The sequence below is a fragment of the Gasterosteus aculeatus genome, chromosome 3 (assembly GCF_964276395.1).
Source record: "Gasterosteus aculeatus chromosome 3, fGasAcu3.hap1.1, whole genome shotgun sequence".
In the NCBI taxonomy this organism is placed as follows: domain Eukaryota; kingdom Metazoa; phylum Chordata; class Actinopteri; order Perciformes; family Gasterosteidae; genus Gasterosteus; species Gasterosteus aculeatus.
The window spans coordinates 555,169-570,618 of NC_135690.1; the positions used below are offsets into that span (position 1 = coordinate 555,169).

At 45.1% G+C, this 15,450-nt stretch overlaps 1 protein-coding gene across 2 annotated transcripts; it reads left to right on the forward strand.

Annotated features, from left to right (window-relative positions):
- On the forward strand, window positions 1–15,450 carry LOC120815608 (glutamate decarboxylase 1). Of its 2 annotated transcripts, XM_040170410.2 has the most exons (17): window positions 1–1,134; window positions 1,942–2,058; window positions 3,898–3,954; window positions 5,363–5,500; window positions 6,052–6,294; window positions 7,361–7,451; window positions 10,485–10,597; window positions 10,697–10,812; window positions 11,171–11,250; window positions 11,405–11,459; window positions 11,552–11,668; window positions 11,775–11,839; window positions 11,963–12,041; window positions 12,350–12,499; window positions 12,621–12,728; window positions 13,030–13,119; window positions 13,643–15,450. In XM_040170410.2, the coding sequence occupies exons 2-17, from the start codon at window positions 1,983–1,985 to the stop codon at window positions 13,814–13,816; spliced, it is 1,752 nt and encodes a 583-aa protein (XP_040026344.2). In that variant the 5' UTR covers window positions 1–1,134; window positions 1,942–1,982; the 3' UTR covers window positions 13,817–15,450. The 2 variants fall into 2 exon arrangements, with proteins under 2 accessions (XP_040026344.2, XP_040026345.2); XM_040170411.2 differs by lacking the exon at window positions 3,898–3,954.

Genomic DNA, 15,450 nt, shown 5'->3' on the forward strand with positions numbered 1-15,450 from the left:
ACACATTTGGATGAAAAGGTGATGGAGTGGCAGATTGGTCAGAGGACACATGGTCACATGAGGCTGAACTGATCTCAACCAAACCAGCCGAATAGGTTCAAACAGGTTCTGTTTGTACCTCGGTGGGTCGAGGAACTTTTCACATTGTTACAAAGTTTAATAAAACCGCTTCAATCTAGGAAGTAGGTGATATTGTATTTTTAAATGAACACAAAAAGTATTAATTAAATGCTTAAATGCTTAATGTTTAAATGTAGATATTAAAGACCATTGAAGGTTTGTATCATCACTGTGGCTCGACATCTCACACACACACACACACACACACACACAGAGCTAATACATCCGTGTGGAGTGCTGTCATATATTCTGAGTTATTAGCACATAATTGCCCCTGTCAGAAAGAAGAAAAGTAGCTCCATCTGATGAAGGCTGTGTAATTTGCAATGACTGAATGAACATAACGGCTGCATGGTCTCTGTCCCTTCGGTGGACCAAGACGACGGCAGGAGGACGACAATGAGTCCATGTCCTTCCAAGCTGGATTCGCTTTGATGCCTCTGTGTTATTGTCCATGTCACGGTTATTGAAAAGGGTGCAGGTCAAAAAGGATGATGCATTCAACGCTGTTATCTGAGGAACATCAGCGCTTATGGTCGGATGCCCCCACAGGTCCGTTGGAACCGAGGCGTCAATCCTGAACCGCTGCTCCTAAAACCTGGGAGCCAACAGTGTTTGTCTTCCCAAGGTCAACTGCTAGTAACCCACTCAGGAAAAAGCATCCATCCTGTGACACCCACCCACACCTGGAGACGCACAGAGGGGGGGCGGCTTACGTCACCGGCGTTTCCCCCCTTCTTCTTAGCCCGTTTAGGCTCCTTAAAGCGGGTTGTGGCTGTCAGCGGCACTCAGGGAAGCTTCATTAGTCGTCAGAGGGAGGCGAGCCTGTGACTCATGCTTGCGTGAAGAGACCAATGGGCAGCCGACGTCTGAGATATAAATAACAAATCAAAGAGCTTCTTCGGGGCGCGCGCCGCTGGATGGATTTTATTCGCGCGCTCTGTCGGTACAGCGCGATCCTGGACATCGACTTATAGTTTATCTGGACTCGGCAACCTGTGCGCGCACGAGCCGGTGAGATGTCTCCTCCTTTCACCTCATCCCATGCTTCACATTGCTTTTAGAGACACGTCGGGCGGGTTATTTATTTATTTACAGAAAGCGAACTTTACAAATGTGTTTTAATTCTTAAATGCGTTCCGGCTGAGTGGCAAAGGGGACTCATTAGTGGTCCCGTCCGTCTCTCGCGCCACGGTGACAGTGAGTGATGGTGGAATGATGCGCTTGTCCAAAGCGCAACTTAATTGATATGTCGATGGCGGAGTCAATTGGTAAATGCCGTTGCATGTTATCAATATGACTTCATAAATCAGTCGGTGCTGTAATCTGCTCATGCAGTTGATCCTCAGCTTGACAGGCAGAATGCATCGCTTTTTAATATTTATTCCTGATTGATATTCACGGGTCAGATTTGAACACCGTGGCTCTAATCACAGGAAAAATTTAACTTTGTTCTAACGACCCTAAAATTAAATATACATTTATCACATCTCCCTGACAAGTTATGTCATCTTAATATTGTTGTTAGTAGCTGGGAGTATTTAATGACTAATTGAAATCATGGCGTATCTCCAATATGCATGTTCATGGGCATTACGGTGCACCCTGCTTATCTTTTTGCGCGTATTTCTTCTGCGTCGATACGCAATTCTCTCCAAATTGCGCAGCTCGGTTCGTAACCCAATCAGCTCTCCTTGGGGGGAAAAATCGTTCCTGTTCCTTGACGGATAAATTCTATCAATCAACTGGATTTCAGTTGATGGAAATTAAACATATTGTTGGCGTGATTTGTCTTCTAACTCTGGACCGTTTTGTTCGCAGTTGAAATATTTCCCAACTGGAGATCAGATAACCGAGGACTGATGGCTGCGTCTGAACCGAGAGCCTCTGGCGGGGACCAGGACCCCAACTCTGCCAATTTAATACCTCCATCCGCAAGTACGTGCCCACACACTCCGACCGGGAGAAAACGCTCTGTGATCCCTTGAGGCGGTCCGTCTTCGAAACGACCCACTGGAACCGACAGAGATTTGGTGCCTTGCTCAAAGATCCTTGCAAGGCGATATATAGCACCCCCCCCCCCCCCTCTCTCCTGCACACGGACAGACACAGCCCCTCTCCGTCTGCCCCCCCCCTCCCTCCTCTGTCTGATGAAAGCGAGTCTCGCCCGGTCCATTTGCTGTGTGAGCTTCGTCGTTAATCATTCCGGTTAAAAACAGAGCCGTCACAGCTGCCTGTCGCTGTCTGGCGGATCAGCGGTGCGCACCGCGCAGAAAAAACACCCCGTTGGTATTTAGAAATATCCAGGAGCATTTTAATGACCGCATTTCGGGATGAAAATGCATTTTTCGATCCAATATTTTCCCGTTTACAACATTTCCCCCGTTGGTTGTTGCGGTCAGGCCCGATAGTCGTCTGGGTTTTATTTGTGCTTTTAAAAAATATTTTTGAAGCATTTGATAAAGAAGCAAATATTTATGTTAATGCTAATTTATTTCTGTCACGATTCATCTTATCTCGTTTTCCAGCCGGATTTTTTTTATGCCCTTGAGGCTTTAGTCTGTACATATTCGTTGCTCTTGGAGACATATTTTGCCGTTGATTTTTACAAAGTACCTTTACATATTGATGCGTTAACCTGTGGGCTAATTGCTCATTTTAAAGCCGTTGTCGCACGCACAGAATTGTCTGCATAAAGTGCACATGAGCAGCAGGGCAACGCGCAAAGTCCTTTCCTGGTTTTGTCTTTGCCAAATGCAGCAGGAAATAAGCTCCCGGCCACCGGTGATTCATTCAATTCCATATTTTATCTCTTAATCGAACAAGTCGTTTTATGAATATTTTATTTGTCTACAAAAACCTCCGACAGAAATGTGAATTTGTCCCTATATAGAAAAAGGCCCATTGAATGGGAAGATGTTTGTTTTGTCTGACTCTGCTCGTATGCTGCTGGATGTTGCCATTATCTCTATTCCACGCTTCATCTCACGCCTGGCGGCTTCTAGTGTCTGTGCGCGCACGCACACGCACACACACACACACACACACACACACACACACACACACACACACACACACACACACACACACACACGCACACACACGCACACGGTGATGCCTTGGCCTCGGCTGCTCGAGCTCCAGTTTTTTTTTTTCCTCTCACGTGCTTCAGCGAATTGAAATACTTGTTGTTGTTTTGAAAGTTCTCCATCAGGTGTAAACTCTGCGCATGATCTGATCTCCTCGCGGCCTCCGCTCCATCTCCGCTCGCGCATGTGCACGCACGGGTTGGCGTGTAGCTGAGAGTGTGTATATGCATGAGACGCACCGCGGCCCGCTTGTGCATTTCTGCATTTCGCCGCCAACAGACTTCGCGGCCACAGACATCTGCAGCTCGCTCCAGTCACATACTGTGTTTCACTCAATTAATTCCTGCCCTCCTCCGCGAGCTCATTTCACGGGCGTTAGTTCCACTCCGCCCCTCGGCCCACTGCCGGTGTCCATTGATTGAACTCAGATCGGAAATGTTATAAGACTCATCCCTTTGTGGTCACCGGCTGTTGAGGTAAATTAAAGGAAAGAGAAAAACAAACCACAAAGACAACGTTGAGCCCAAAGTGGCGGAATGGTTAAATAAAAGTGCTAGAACAACCTGCTCGTCGTATCACGTCACACATCCCCGCCTCACGCTTCCACTGTGCTCATGTGCTCACCAGCTTCACACGCATCACGCGCCCGCGGCCTGCACAACAAACTCAAACGTTCATTCTGTTTTAGCCAACGAATACGCGTGGATGCACGGATGCACGCGGAAACTGGGGATGAAGATTTGTGGTAAGTTTTTTTTTTTTTTGTGGGCTCCCAAAACTCTTTTTTCATCTTCACATTTGGACATCTTAGAATCATGCAATTTAATTCGGGACAGATTTTCATATGAGGAATATGATGTGCGCTTTGCCTGGATTGGGGGGTAATAATCCCGTTAGAAGGCCTGAGATGAGCCATTATAAAGGCGGTTATAGAGCAGCACATCCACGACTGTCACAGTGTGTTTCCATCTTCCAAAGGTCAGTGGACATTAGCCTGTAGGTTCGATGATGAGATCCCGGATCACACCCCCCCTGAACCCCCCATGTCCTTTCCACTTCCCCGCCACGCGAAACATCACTGAGACAGGCCCGGAGAATATGTTATGAAGCCAACAATAACCTGATATAAAATGGTTTTTCATCTGCTTTTCAGAATTCTATTCTAATTCTATTTTTCCTTTTCCAGCTTCTCTCAATGATGACCTGTTTTAGTGGATGGGATTTTACAGACATCCTATTAAATAATTTGTTTCTTTTGGTGACTCAAGAAATACCAAATGTCTGTATATGTTATACTTGATTCTGTGCCAACCGGAAATGGACATATGATCCATTCAAACATGCGATATGGGCCTCGTTTGCAGTTTAAATGAATTTTGACTAAAGCATCAAATACGTTTGATATCGCCATTTCTGAGAGTGAGAAAATCACTAATAGAACTAATAGATTTTTAATGGTCATGAAATTAGAATGAATGTTTCAATATATTCTATATTGTATATGGAGGCAGTTTCAAATATTGATTTCAAATATGGTATTTACGGGTTAACGAGCAAGGTTTTATGAGTTTCCATTAAAACATATTAGAGGCCTTTTACCCTTAAAGGGTATATGTGACTACGGATTTTGCGCACAACTGACCGTGACCACATTATCCTGCATGTATAAGGAGTCTATATAATGATCAATGTGAGGGTTGAAATATAGTCCTTGCCGTGCTGCATTACAACCCCGTGCGGGTGCGCATTTATTGGTTACGGGTCATCGCCGTGGGCATGTCCACTGAACCGATGAGTCTCCGGAGGACCGGGGGGTGGTTGTGATGTCATAGGGTGAGGGTGGTACCCACACACACATGGACACTGGTGGTCCCTGTGTGTGTATATATGACCGGTGCATGACTGGTTTGGCCTCAACCAGAAAAGCATAGTCAAGGCATTAGGAGCTGATTAATAAAAATATATATTTTCCGAAAGCTGCCTTAACATTGAGATATTTAGAGACTGAAAAACGCTGAATATTTGGACATTTATTATTCTTTTTTTTCTCTTTAATTTTTCTCAGTTTTGTTCTCCATTCTTCGTCTTTGTCCTCGTGTTCGGAATGGAGGTGTTTGGTGATAACTCCTGCCCCCCGTCGTGTAACACCCTAGGGTTCCTGCAGAAGAACAACAGCCTGGAGGAGAAAGGGAGGCTCGCGGGCCACAAGAATCTGCTCTCGTGCGACAACAGCGACAGGGACGCGCGCTTCCGCCTCACGGAGACCGACTTCTCCAACCTGTTCGCCAGAGGTGAGCGCAAAGGAAAGTCCCTCATTTCTCCAACCGTTGCCGTTTATTGCGTGGCCACATTAGTCGTTGGCTCATTAGTTCGAATTACAGTGAGTGTCGCTGACTTTAATGAGATAAATATGTTTAAGGCCTCTCACAGAAGGAAGACATCTTTTGGACGAGCACAGTTAGAGGCACCGTAATAATATCCAGAAAAAACAACCCGAGACGAAGGCTTCGCTATATTGTCACGTGATTAAAAATGATGCACATATGAAATATTTTTTATAACGTATCTTCCGTATTAGTCCACTTGCGTGGTAAAAAGCGATGCACTTCTCTGCTGATTTGTTTTTACTCTACAGGCCTAATTAGGATTTAAATGTGTCTCACTATTAGCCTATAAAACAAAGACAATAATTATTAGACATAAGGCATCAACAGAAAATTGGAAGGAATGCAAAATCAAATTTGCAATTAAAATAAATGGGCCCAAGGCGTTCTGAAGGCTCTTGACACTGATGGTTAACATGTTCAGCGCCTAAAGGCTGTACTTCCTCCTCACCTCTTAGACTTGCTGCCAGCCAAAAATGGAGAGGAGCCCACCATACAGTTTTTGTTGGAGATGGTTGATATCCTCACCACCTACGTCAAGAAGACTTTCGACCGCTCCACCAAGGTGCTGGACTTCCACCACCCCCACCAGCTCCTGGAAGGCATGGAGGGCTTCAACCTGGAGCTGTCCGACCAGCCTGAATCGCTGGAGCAGATCCTGGTGGACTGCAGGGACACACTCAAATATGGCGTCCGCACAGGTGAGACGTCTTAAGCATAGAGCTGCGCCATAAGTGTGTGTTTGTCCAAATAATTCATACGGGGGCAAAATTATCTTAAATAGCAAAATGACGCAAAATGTGTGGAGATAAAAAGCAAACAACCGCTGCTGTCAGTTCAGAAATAGTATTTTTACCAGCAGACCAGGAAATATTCATAGATGTCACACAGGTTGACCTAATATCACAATTTTACATTAATTGTAAGATATGACCTCCTGGATGGCATCTCCAACAATATGTTTAAATGTCCATCTTATCCCTTTCATGTAAATTAGCAAATTCAACACGATCCATTAGCTGTTTGCCAGATAGTGTGCAGCCCATTACGACGGCTGCCTTATTTATTGCCCCCCTGGTAATTCACTTGACATCCTCCTTTTCTTTCTCCTCGACTTATTAAAGCGTGTGTTGCCTGAGGGGATCTTAACACGGGCTGTTTCAAGCTGTTAAAAACGACAGCGCTCAAACTGTCCCTTGGGTTTTATATATCACGCTGGGTCCACGGCGCCGACAACTCAACCCCACTTTTCATTCGGAGACTTGATGTAGGTTTTATAATTTGCGCTCAGTCTTGTGAGGTTCCACCGTAGGAGCTGTCCGCGGTGCTGAATTATGAAGCAGTCGTCCCTCTATATATATAATGTGATATTATTTCAGGCGTAACTCACAATGAATCACATATTTTTAGTGTGAGAAACACACCGTCACCTCCACAAGGCGCTTACATCCATGACTGCCTTTAGGCTCCAGGCCCATTGACGGTGGATGTGTGCAAGCACCTTAGAGACTAAATGGTTGTCACATAGCCTTGTTACCAATGCAATTATGTACACTGAGAGGTGCTATGCAGATCCCTGAGGTTTCATGGTCCAACAGCGGTGAATATTGAAATGAAGAAACGCTTCTTTATGTGTTTTTTTTTTAGACTTTTATTTATTTGTACCATCACATTTAGGCGGTGCTACTTCTACATGATTCCCTCATGTGAGCACTGGGCCCCTGTTCAGTGGAAATAAATGGAGAACGTTTATTTTTTATGCTTAAGGTCACCCGCGATTCTTCAACCAGTTGTCTTCTGGCCTGGATATCATCGGTCTGGCCGGGGAGTGGCTCACCTCCACTGCTAACACCAACATGTGAGTCATATGCTCTCCTTGCTTTTGCATGACACAGCTGTCTGTTTCGGGGGAACACCTCATCGCGCCATGAAAGGGCAACCATGGTTTCCAATATCCGGGCCGTCGGAAACAGCCCCTAGTGATGATTATATAGTCGCGGTGGAAGTGCTTGTGTTGTTCCCTCCCTGCTACCATCGAGCCTCTGAGGGCGGTTACATAAAGTGTTTGGTTTGTCCTGTCGAGCCTGTGTATTGACAGGCGGCAGGCTGCCACTGTGCTGTACTGTATATCGGAGGCAGCCTATAGCCGCAGGGGCGGTTAGATTGCATATTGATCTCAGGTCACAGTTACATGGAGGCCCGGTCTAATAGAGGGCCTGAACCACATCAACACCACGCACTGTCGACACACACACGCGTGCTGTAAAGGAGCTATGACTCTGTGTTATGACCACTGTATGAAGAACATCACACTATCGGAATATTAAATACAGATGCATGTACACAGAGTACACGTCCATGCAGAGCCTAATATTTACAGCTCTGAAAATGTATTCTGAGTGGAGAAAGTTCTTTTAAGTTTATATTGTCATTGGAGATAAGAAAAAATAAGGAATCACAGAGTTATTCCCTATGGGAAAATCAACTAACTTCAAATTAAGTAATAAGATGGACTAACCAGAGAAGGACAGCAGGTATTTAAGGCTGCAACTATGGATTTATTATTTCTGTTTTTCTCAAGGGGACAATATGCAACAGTGATGTTGAAAAGGTTTCCTCCTAGACGGCGTGCTGAAGAAACGATCAACGTAAGGACGATAAACCAAACGCTGAAGGAAAAGGAGTCACTTAATTTATCCCATTTCTCAAAACATTAGCTTAGGAAACGTCCCCCACTACAACATCTCATCTCCTGGTTGGAAGAAGACGGGGCCCTTGAATTCACACACTGGCGCACTCTTTCATAATGACATACAGACACACAAACACACACGCGCGCACACACACACACCAGCTCTGGCTGTCCCAGATACGGCAGCCAGGGTTTCCAGTCCATTTGCTGCGGGCTCATTGTGAGCTGGTCTTAGCAGATAGGCCAGCTGGGCCCCACACTGACACACAATGTTCTGCGCCTGCACAGAGAAACGCGTCGCACGGAGGAAAGTGACTGCTGCAGCTCCCTGCGGAGTGCTTCATTGTCCCGCGGTTACAGACCGACTCAGTGCTCCTTTCAGGGGCTGAGCGGAGAGGGGGGGGGGGGTCAGAGGGTTAGTCACACACACACACACACACACACACACACACATTCAAACACGGGTTCATACACATCGAGTGCCCTTGATGACGATAATAAGGGCATTTAGGGGCCGTCCCTGGAGACGGGCAGGTGACTGAGGGGTAATTTTCATCCTGAAAAGACCAATGATTGGCTCTGATTGGGATAATGATCACCATTATTGTCATTACAGCGTGAAATGACTCACGGAGAGAAGGGGGATTTTAAAAAGGTGGGCTGCTTTTGTCCCTTTTCGGCTGTGGATATATTTGAAGAAGAAATAAAAGTGTTCCATGCAGGATATTAAACATTTTGTGTTCCTTCTATGGACCCAATACATCAGAGAACAGCCTCCTCTAGAAATTAGGCGAGTGAGAGGCTTCAAAATATGACTCCTCTGTAATTTGATGAATTGCTGTGGCTGTTCATATTCAAAGCCCATGTGCTCTCAATCTTATCTGAGGTATTGACCAGGAGCTTATTTTCCAATAAACCACGGGTGAGCCCTCACACGGAACAATTACTCTATTCCTCCATTTATCTGTTTCTATTTCAAGTTGCATCTTTCCCCGGCCGTAGCTCTCACTGGATTTCCTTTGCCCTCGAATCCTCCGCCATCTCTGTTTCTTGTTGTGTTCGACGTGCTTTTCCTTGCCTTCCCTCATCATCCCTCCTCCTCCTTTGTTGTCACATTTCCCCTCGGTGCTTTGTTTCCATGCAGCGCGCTCGGCTCACAGCCTTCATCCCTCTTGCTCTCTAAACCAAGCTATGAAATCCCTTCAGCCCTCGTTTAGATACTTGTGAAGGAAACAGAGCGGAATCGAAATCGGGAGGAGATGTTAGTGTCGCTCTTGATGGCAATAGTGGCGACCGATAAGGGTGGAGGAGTGTTGTGTAACTGGCCTCATTAAAGGCCGGGTAAATAGGGATAGTGTGTGTGTGTGTGTGTGTGTGTGTGTGTGTGTGTGTGTGTGTGTGTGTGTGTGTGTGTGTGTGTGGGTGTGTGTGTGGGTGTGTGTGTGGGTGTGTGTGTGGGAGGCGAGGAGAAAGCTCAGGTCTCACCAAGTTGGCTTTCTGCAACACTTTGAGTCTCCTCGAGCTTCTCCGGGAGTCGGCCACGGAGCTATGAGCCATTTTGTCTTTTGCTCACTGGAGAGGAATCAGAATCACGTCTGGCATTTTTTTTAGACCTGTGGTCCATTCGTCACTTTTCCTCCAGTATTGTGAATATTACTTTTGCACATTCAATATTTTTCCTTCTTTTAATGAAAGAAAAACATATATATTATGGCCTTTTTCCAAATTTCTAAATTTTGGGGTCAACGCAGGGTGTTATCTCTTTGAAACACTCTCACACACACACACACACACACACACACACACACACTCACGTCCTCTCAGCCATCAAATCAGCTCCATTCAGACTCCCCGCTGAGATTGGCAGGATTGACAGATAGCCATCAGAGCTTTGTGTGCTTTAATTAAACCACTGAGTGATTTTAGAAAGCTTTTGAATATGAATGTTTGCTACCCGACTGCTATCAGGCACTTTTTAATTAGCCCAGTCAGCACAACCTCCGGTGCGGAATTATAGCTTGGCTAATGAAAAAAGATAAATGTGTGTGCGTGTGTTTTGGCGAGTCCGTATTTGGGCTTTGTCATCTGTGTTTGCATAAGACTCGTCTTTCATCCTTCATGCCAGATGTTTATTCCCCCACCGTTACAGAACTGTTCAAGGTCGCGCTGGATTTACACATTTCGCGATGTGATTGACAGGTTCACCTATGAGATCGCTCCAGTGTTTGTGTTGATGGAGCAGCTGACGCTGAAGAAAATGAGAGAGATGATTGGTTGGCCCAACGGAGAGGGAGATGGCATCTTTTCACCAGGTTGGTCCACGTATTAACAGGTTGAGTGGGTTGATTGTGGGCTGAATTAGGCACCACGCTGCTGTCCATGGTGCTGATGTGTCTGTCTCCTCTCTGAAGGGGGCGCTATTTCCAACATGTACAGTGTGATGATCGCACGCTACAAGTATTACCCCGAGGTCAAAACCAAGGGCATGTCTGCTGCTCCCCGCCTGGTCCTCTTCACATCTGAACACGTACGTGACGCACACACACACACACGCACACACACACACACACACACACACACACACACACACACGCACACTCTCTCTATTTTCAGGTTTTGTAATAAAGCAGATGCTGTGCTTCATTGGCTGTAGATTGGGGCCATTGAAGAAGTCCAGCAGTAATATCAGTAGGTCTATTTGAATCCAGGCAATGAAGTTTTATGGATTCCGTTTGCTTTTCTCACGTCGGCTTTTCTCTGCAAAGCATCACACCGGTGACAACGTGACGGAACGCGAGCCGAAGCTCAAGTGGCGATTACCTCACAAAAGTGTCACTGTATTATTTTACGCAATTATTTCAATGAAAATGAATGTGTCCCTACAGAGTCACTACTCCATAAAGAAGGCAGGCGCCGCTCTGGGTTTTGGCAGTGAGAACGTGATCCTGCTGAGCACGGATGAGAGGTCAGGAATATATTTCCCCCCAAAGCCACCATTAATACAATACGTGTAGAATACTACATGTGAAACATGTCAGGACCAAATGGAGACACTACTCGAGGATTATTGTGGCCTGTTTGGGGTGTTGCTGATAGCCTGGTGCTTGAATCTCTTACAGGGGGAGAGTCATTCCTGCAGATCTGGAGGCCAAGATCATCGCGGCAAAACAGAAGGTCAGGGTTACGGTTCCCTTTTTCGCACTCTTGGTTCCTTTGTCTCCTCCCGCCCTCCAATCCTGCAATGGTTGTGTGTGTTGCTGCTGCAGGGCTATGTGCCGTTGTTTGTGAACGCCACTGCTGGTTCCACCGTGTACGGCGCATTCGACCCCATCAATGAGATCGCTGACATCTGTGAGAAGTACAACCTGTGGCTCCACGTTGACGTGAGTAGTGGACGTTGGAGCGGTTTTTGCAGTGCATTGGTAGTCGTGTCAGTAATGTACTGCATGTCCTTGCCTGCGCGTCTCTTAAAGTGCTGTCTGTCCTCAGGGGGCGTGGGGCGGTGGACTACTGATGTCCAGGAAGCATCGCCACAAGCTTAATGGAGTTGAGAGGTAATTACATGGGGACCGATGGGTCCCTCTGCATTGTTATTTGAAGTACATTTTCTTTGGAACTGCTATCAAGACATATATTAAATATATAAATATATATATATATATATATGTCATTTGTAGGGCCAACTCTGTCACATGGAACCCACACAAGATGATGGGTGTGCCTCTGCAGTGCTCTGCAATCCTGGTCAGGGAGAAGGTGCAGTAACCACACGTCAAAAACATTTCCACATGTTTCTGAAGCATTAAACAAAGGATTTATTTGTGCGCTGTGTGTCGTTCTTGGATTATTGTCGCACTAACCTTTTGTAATACCTGTGAAAGTTCCACACGGCTGTAAAGTGCCGAGGGCATAAAATAAAAGGATAACGGCGTGTGTGTGTGTGTGTGTGTGTGTGTGTGTGCGTGTGTGTGTGCGTGTGCGTGTGTGTGTGCGTGTGCGTGTGCGTGTGTCTCTGTTTGTGCGTGTGCGTGTGCGTGTGTGTGCGTGTGCGTGTGCGTGTGCAGGGCATCCTGGCAGGCTGTAACTCCATGTGTGCCGGGTACCTGTTCCAACCGGACAAGCAGTACGACGTCAACTACGACACGGGGGACAAGGCGATCCAGTGTGGCCGTCACGTGGACATCTTCAAGTTCTGGCTCATGTGGAAGGCCAAGGTGAGCAAAGCCAGTGGCAACGGGCCTGGTGTTATTATCATCTATATATTTATACAGATGTTGTCTCTGTTGTAGTTTTTCATTGTTGTGATTAGTGCCTCACAGACTGTTTTCCCTGCAGGGCACCATTGGGTTTGAGCAGCACATTGACAGGTGTTTGGACCTGTCTCAGTACCTGTACAACAAGATCAAGAACAGGGAGGGATTTCAGATGGTGTTTGATGGAGTGGTGAGCTTCTTCTTCCTCTTAGTTTCTATTTTACCTGCATTATTTTCATTCAAACCCATCTTTTTAAGTTCATACGCTATACTTTTACAATAGAATAAACAATTTAGGGGTTTAACTAATATCAACCTCATATACAAGCTTCAATTAACAATTAGTTTATGTCTCTAAAATGTTACTCTTCTCTGTCACAGTATTTCTCTTGCTGTCATTCCTCCAACTAAATCTCCTTCATTTTCCTTTTGCGAGGTGTACTTTAAAAGCGTACTAATCTTTGAACGGTGTCTTTTGTTGCTGTCTGCAGCCCCAGCACACCAATGTCTGCTTCTGGTACATCCCACCCAGCCTGAGAGACATGCCTGACGGCGAGGAGCGGCGGGAGAAGCTGCACAGGGTAAGACAGCTTTTACTTCACCACCGCTGGAACAAGTCTTCTGTGCATCATCTGGGTTGAATGAAATATATAAATATATTTTTTTAATTAAGTGAAAGTATACATTTACTTATTTTATCACCTTTCGTGTTTCTCCTTATTTTTTATCCATATGTGACCCCTGTAGGTAAGATGCAAGATGTCTTCTGCTCTCCCTGTATTTGTTGTGCTGGAGCTGTTAACCTTTAAAATACAACGGACACAAAGGAAATTGTGGACCTAGAAGGACGACATGAAACCGATGTTAGCTAGCTAAAAAACGGCCATTGTTACAGACAATAAACATGTCACTAACTTAATAAAAACATGGCAACTTTGAACAAAGACAGCGGACATCTAAAATAACAAAGCTAGCTACACCATAAATAAAATAAGTAAACATTTTCCACGGACATAAAAAAAACTAATGCTGACTAATGTTTTCATCAGCACTATTTAGAGCAGACTCCCACGAGGAACGCAATTAACCTCTTCGCTCCACCAGGTGGCCCCGAAGATCAAGGCCATGATGATGGAGTCGGGTACCACCATGGTCGGCTACCAGCCCCAGGGCAAAAATGTCAACTTCTTCCGTATGGTCGTCTCCAACCTCGCCGCCACTCAGTCTGACATCGACTTCCTCATCGACGAGATCGAGCGGCTGGGTCGAGACCTGTAGGCCTGTCGGCCATCGCTGCTTCGGTGGCCTCTACGCGTTGTAACAGTGGGCCGAGGCCACCGAGGTGAAACCTTCCTAGCGCTGCAGACAGAACAATGATAAGACATGTTTTAGGTTCTTTCTATCCAGTCTCTCCTTCTCTGCAGCGTTTTGACTGTTTCAACAAGCGACGAGCAGCTAGCTCGCTCGTCCCACATAGTTCCTCCTCTAGACAAAATATGTAAGTACTAAGAAGGCTCACGTCACAACAAACATGCTCTAATGTGTGTGTGTGTGTGTGCTGTGGATTATAGTAATTTGTGTGTGCGTGGGTTTAATCAGGTTTGTTGTCCAATGTAGTTTGTCTTTTAACGTCTGTATGTGTGTGTGATCAAACACTGGAAGGCAGAAGAGCACAGATGAAAATACAACAAACTACTATAAAAGTATTCTGCATTATCATACATTCGCTACACAAAATTGAATCGTTGGTGCTTTCAGCTGTGCATAACATTTAATCTCAGCGCACCAACCTGAACCAGTGTCCAGGTCCCAAAAACAGTGAGTGTGTGTGTGTGTGTGTGTGTGTGGTGTGCAGATGCAGACCTTGTCATGTAATTTAAGCGAGCATTGTGTTAAAAATAAGCTTATGAATTAATGTGCACACATCTGCTATGTTTTCCCTCGTAAAGGTTTAAGATTAAGATTTAAAATGTCTGTGACAACCTTTAACTTGTAAAACGCTGGCTCGTTGTCTGTTTCATGCAATCGTGTGATACCCATGTGTGTTTATAGCAGTGTTGAAATATTAATATTTGATTATAAGAACTCATATTTATTGCATTCCCGCTGTTTGCAGATTCAGGTATTTTATCGTAAATGTGTCCTCATGTGTATTACATGGTAATGCACTTGTAAATGTAATCACGGGAACAAGAGTAAAGTTTATTTATAGTCATTTTGTGAGCCAAAGAAAGCCAATCGGGAACAGAGCAATCCATTGTCCTTCATATATATTATTGGTGTTTGTAAAAGGTGACCTACTGTATTATTGAACCTCGACTGCGATGCAATTTCTATAGTGTGTTTCTTTCTGTGATTGTGACTCTTTTTGACCGAATGTTTTGAGATGACTGACAGGCCTTCTGATGAGATTAAGAATGAAGTCTATATAATAATCTGGCAGTTGTGCCAGTCTTTTATTTTAGAGAATAGCACAAGGATGTGAGAATGTACTCTCCTCTTGAGACTGGCAAGAAAGTATTGTTGTATCTGTCTGAATCCTAATGCATCTACTGTAATATAGTATATATTAATTGTAATACATATTACCTGTATTCTCAGTGTCATGGGAACGGAATGGAATATCTTGTATGAAGCGTTCCTGTTTGTGTCTTTGCACAATGTTCACCTTTCTTTCTTCCATTGTAAATGGACGTGTACTATGGCAGTATTATATAAGACTTATGTTGAAGTATTAACGATAACTAGGGACCATATGTGAATGACCCAAAAAACATACTTACGGTAATCTGTGTGCTGTATGTGGCCAATGACTCCTGCTTGTTTGATTCAGCCACCTGTAAGGGAACGTTTGAGGCACTTTAACAGAATCATCTTCAAAAAGATCTTTAATAAAGTATATTGACGGGAAA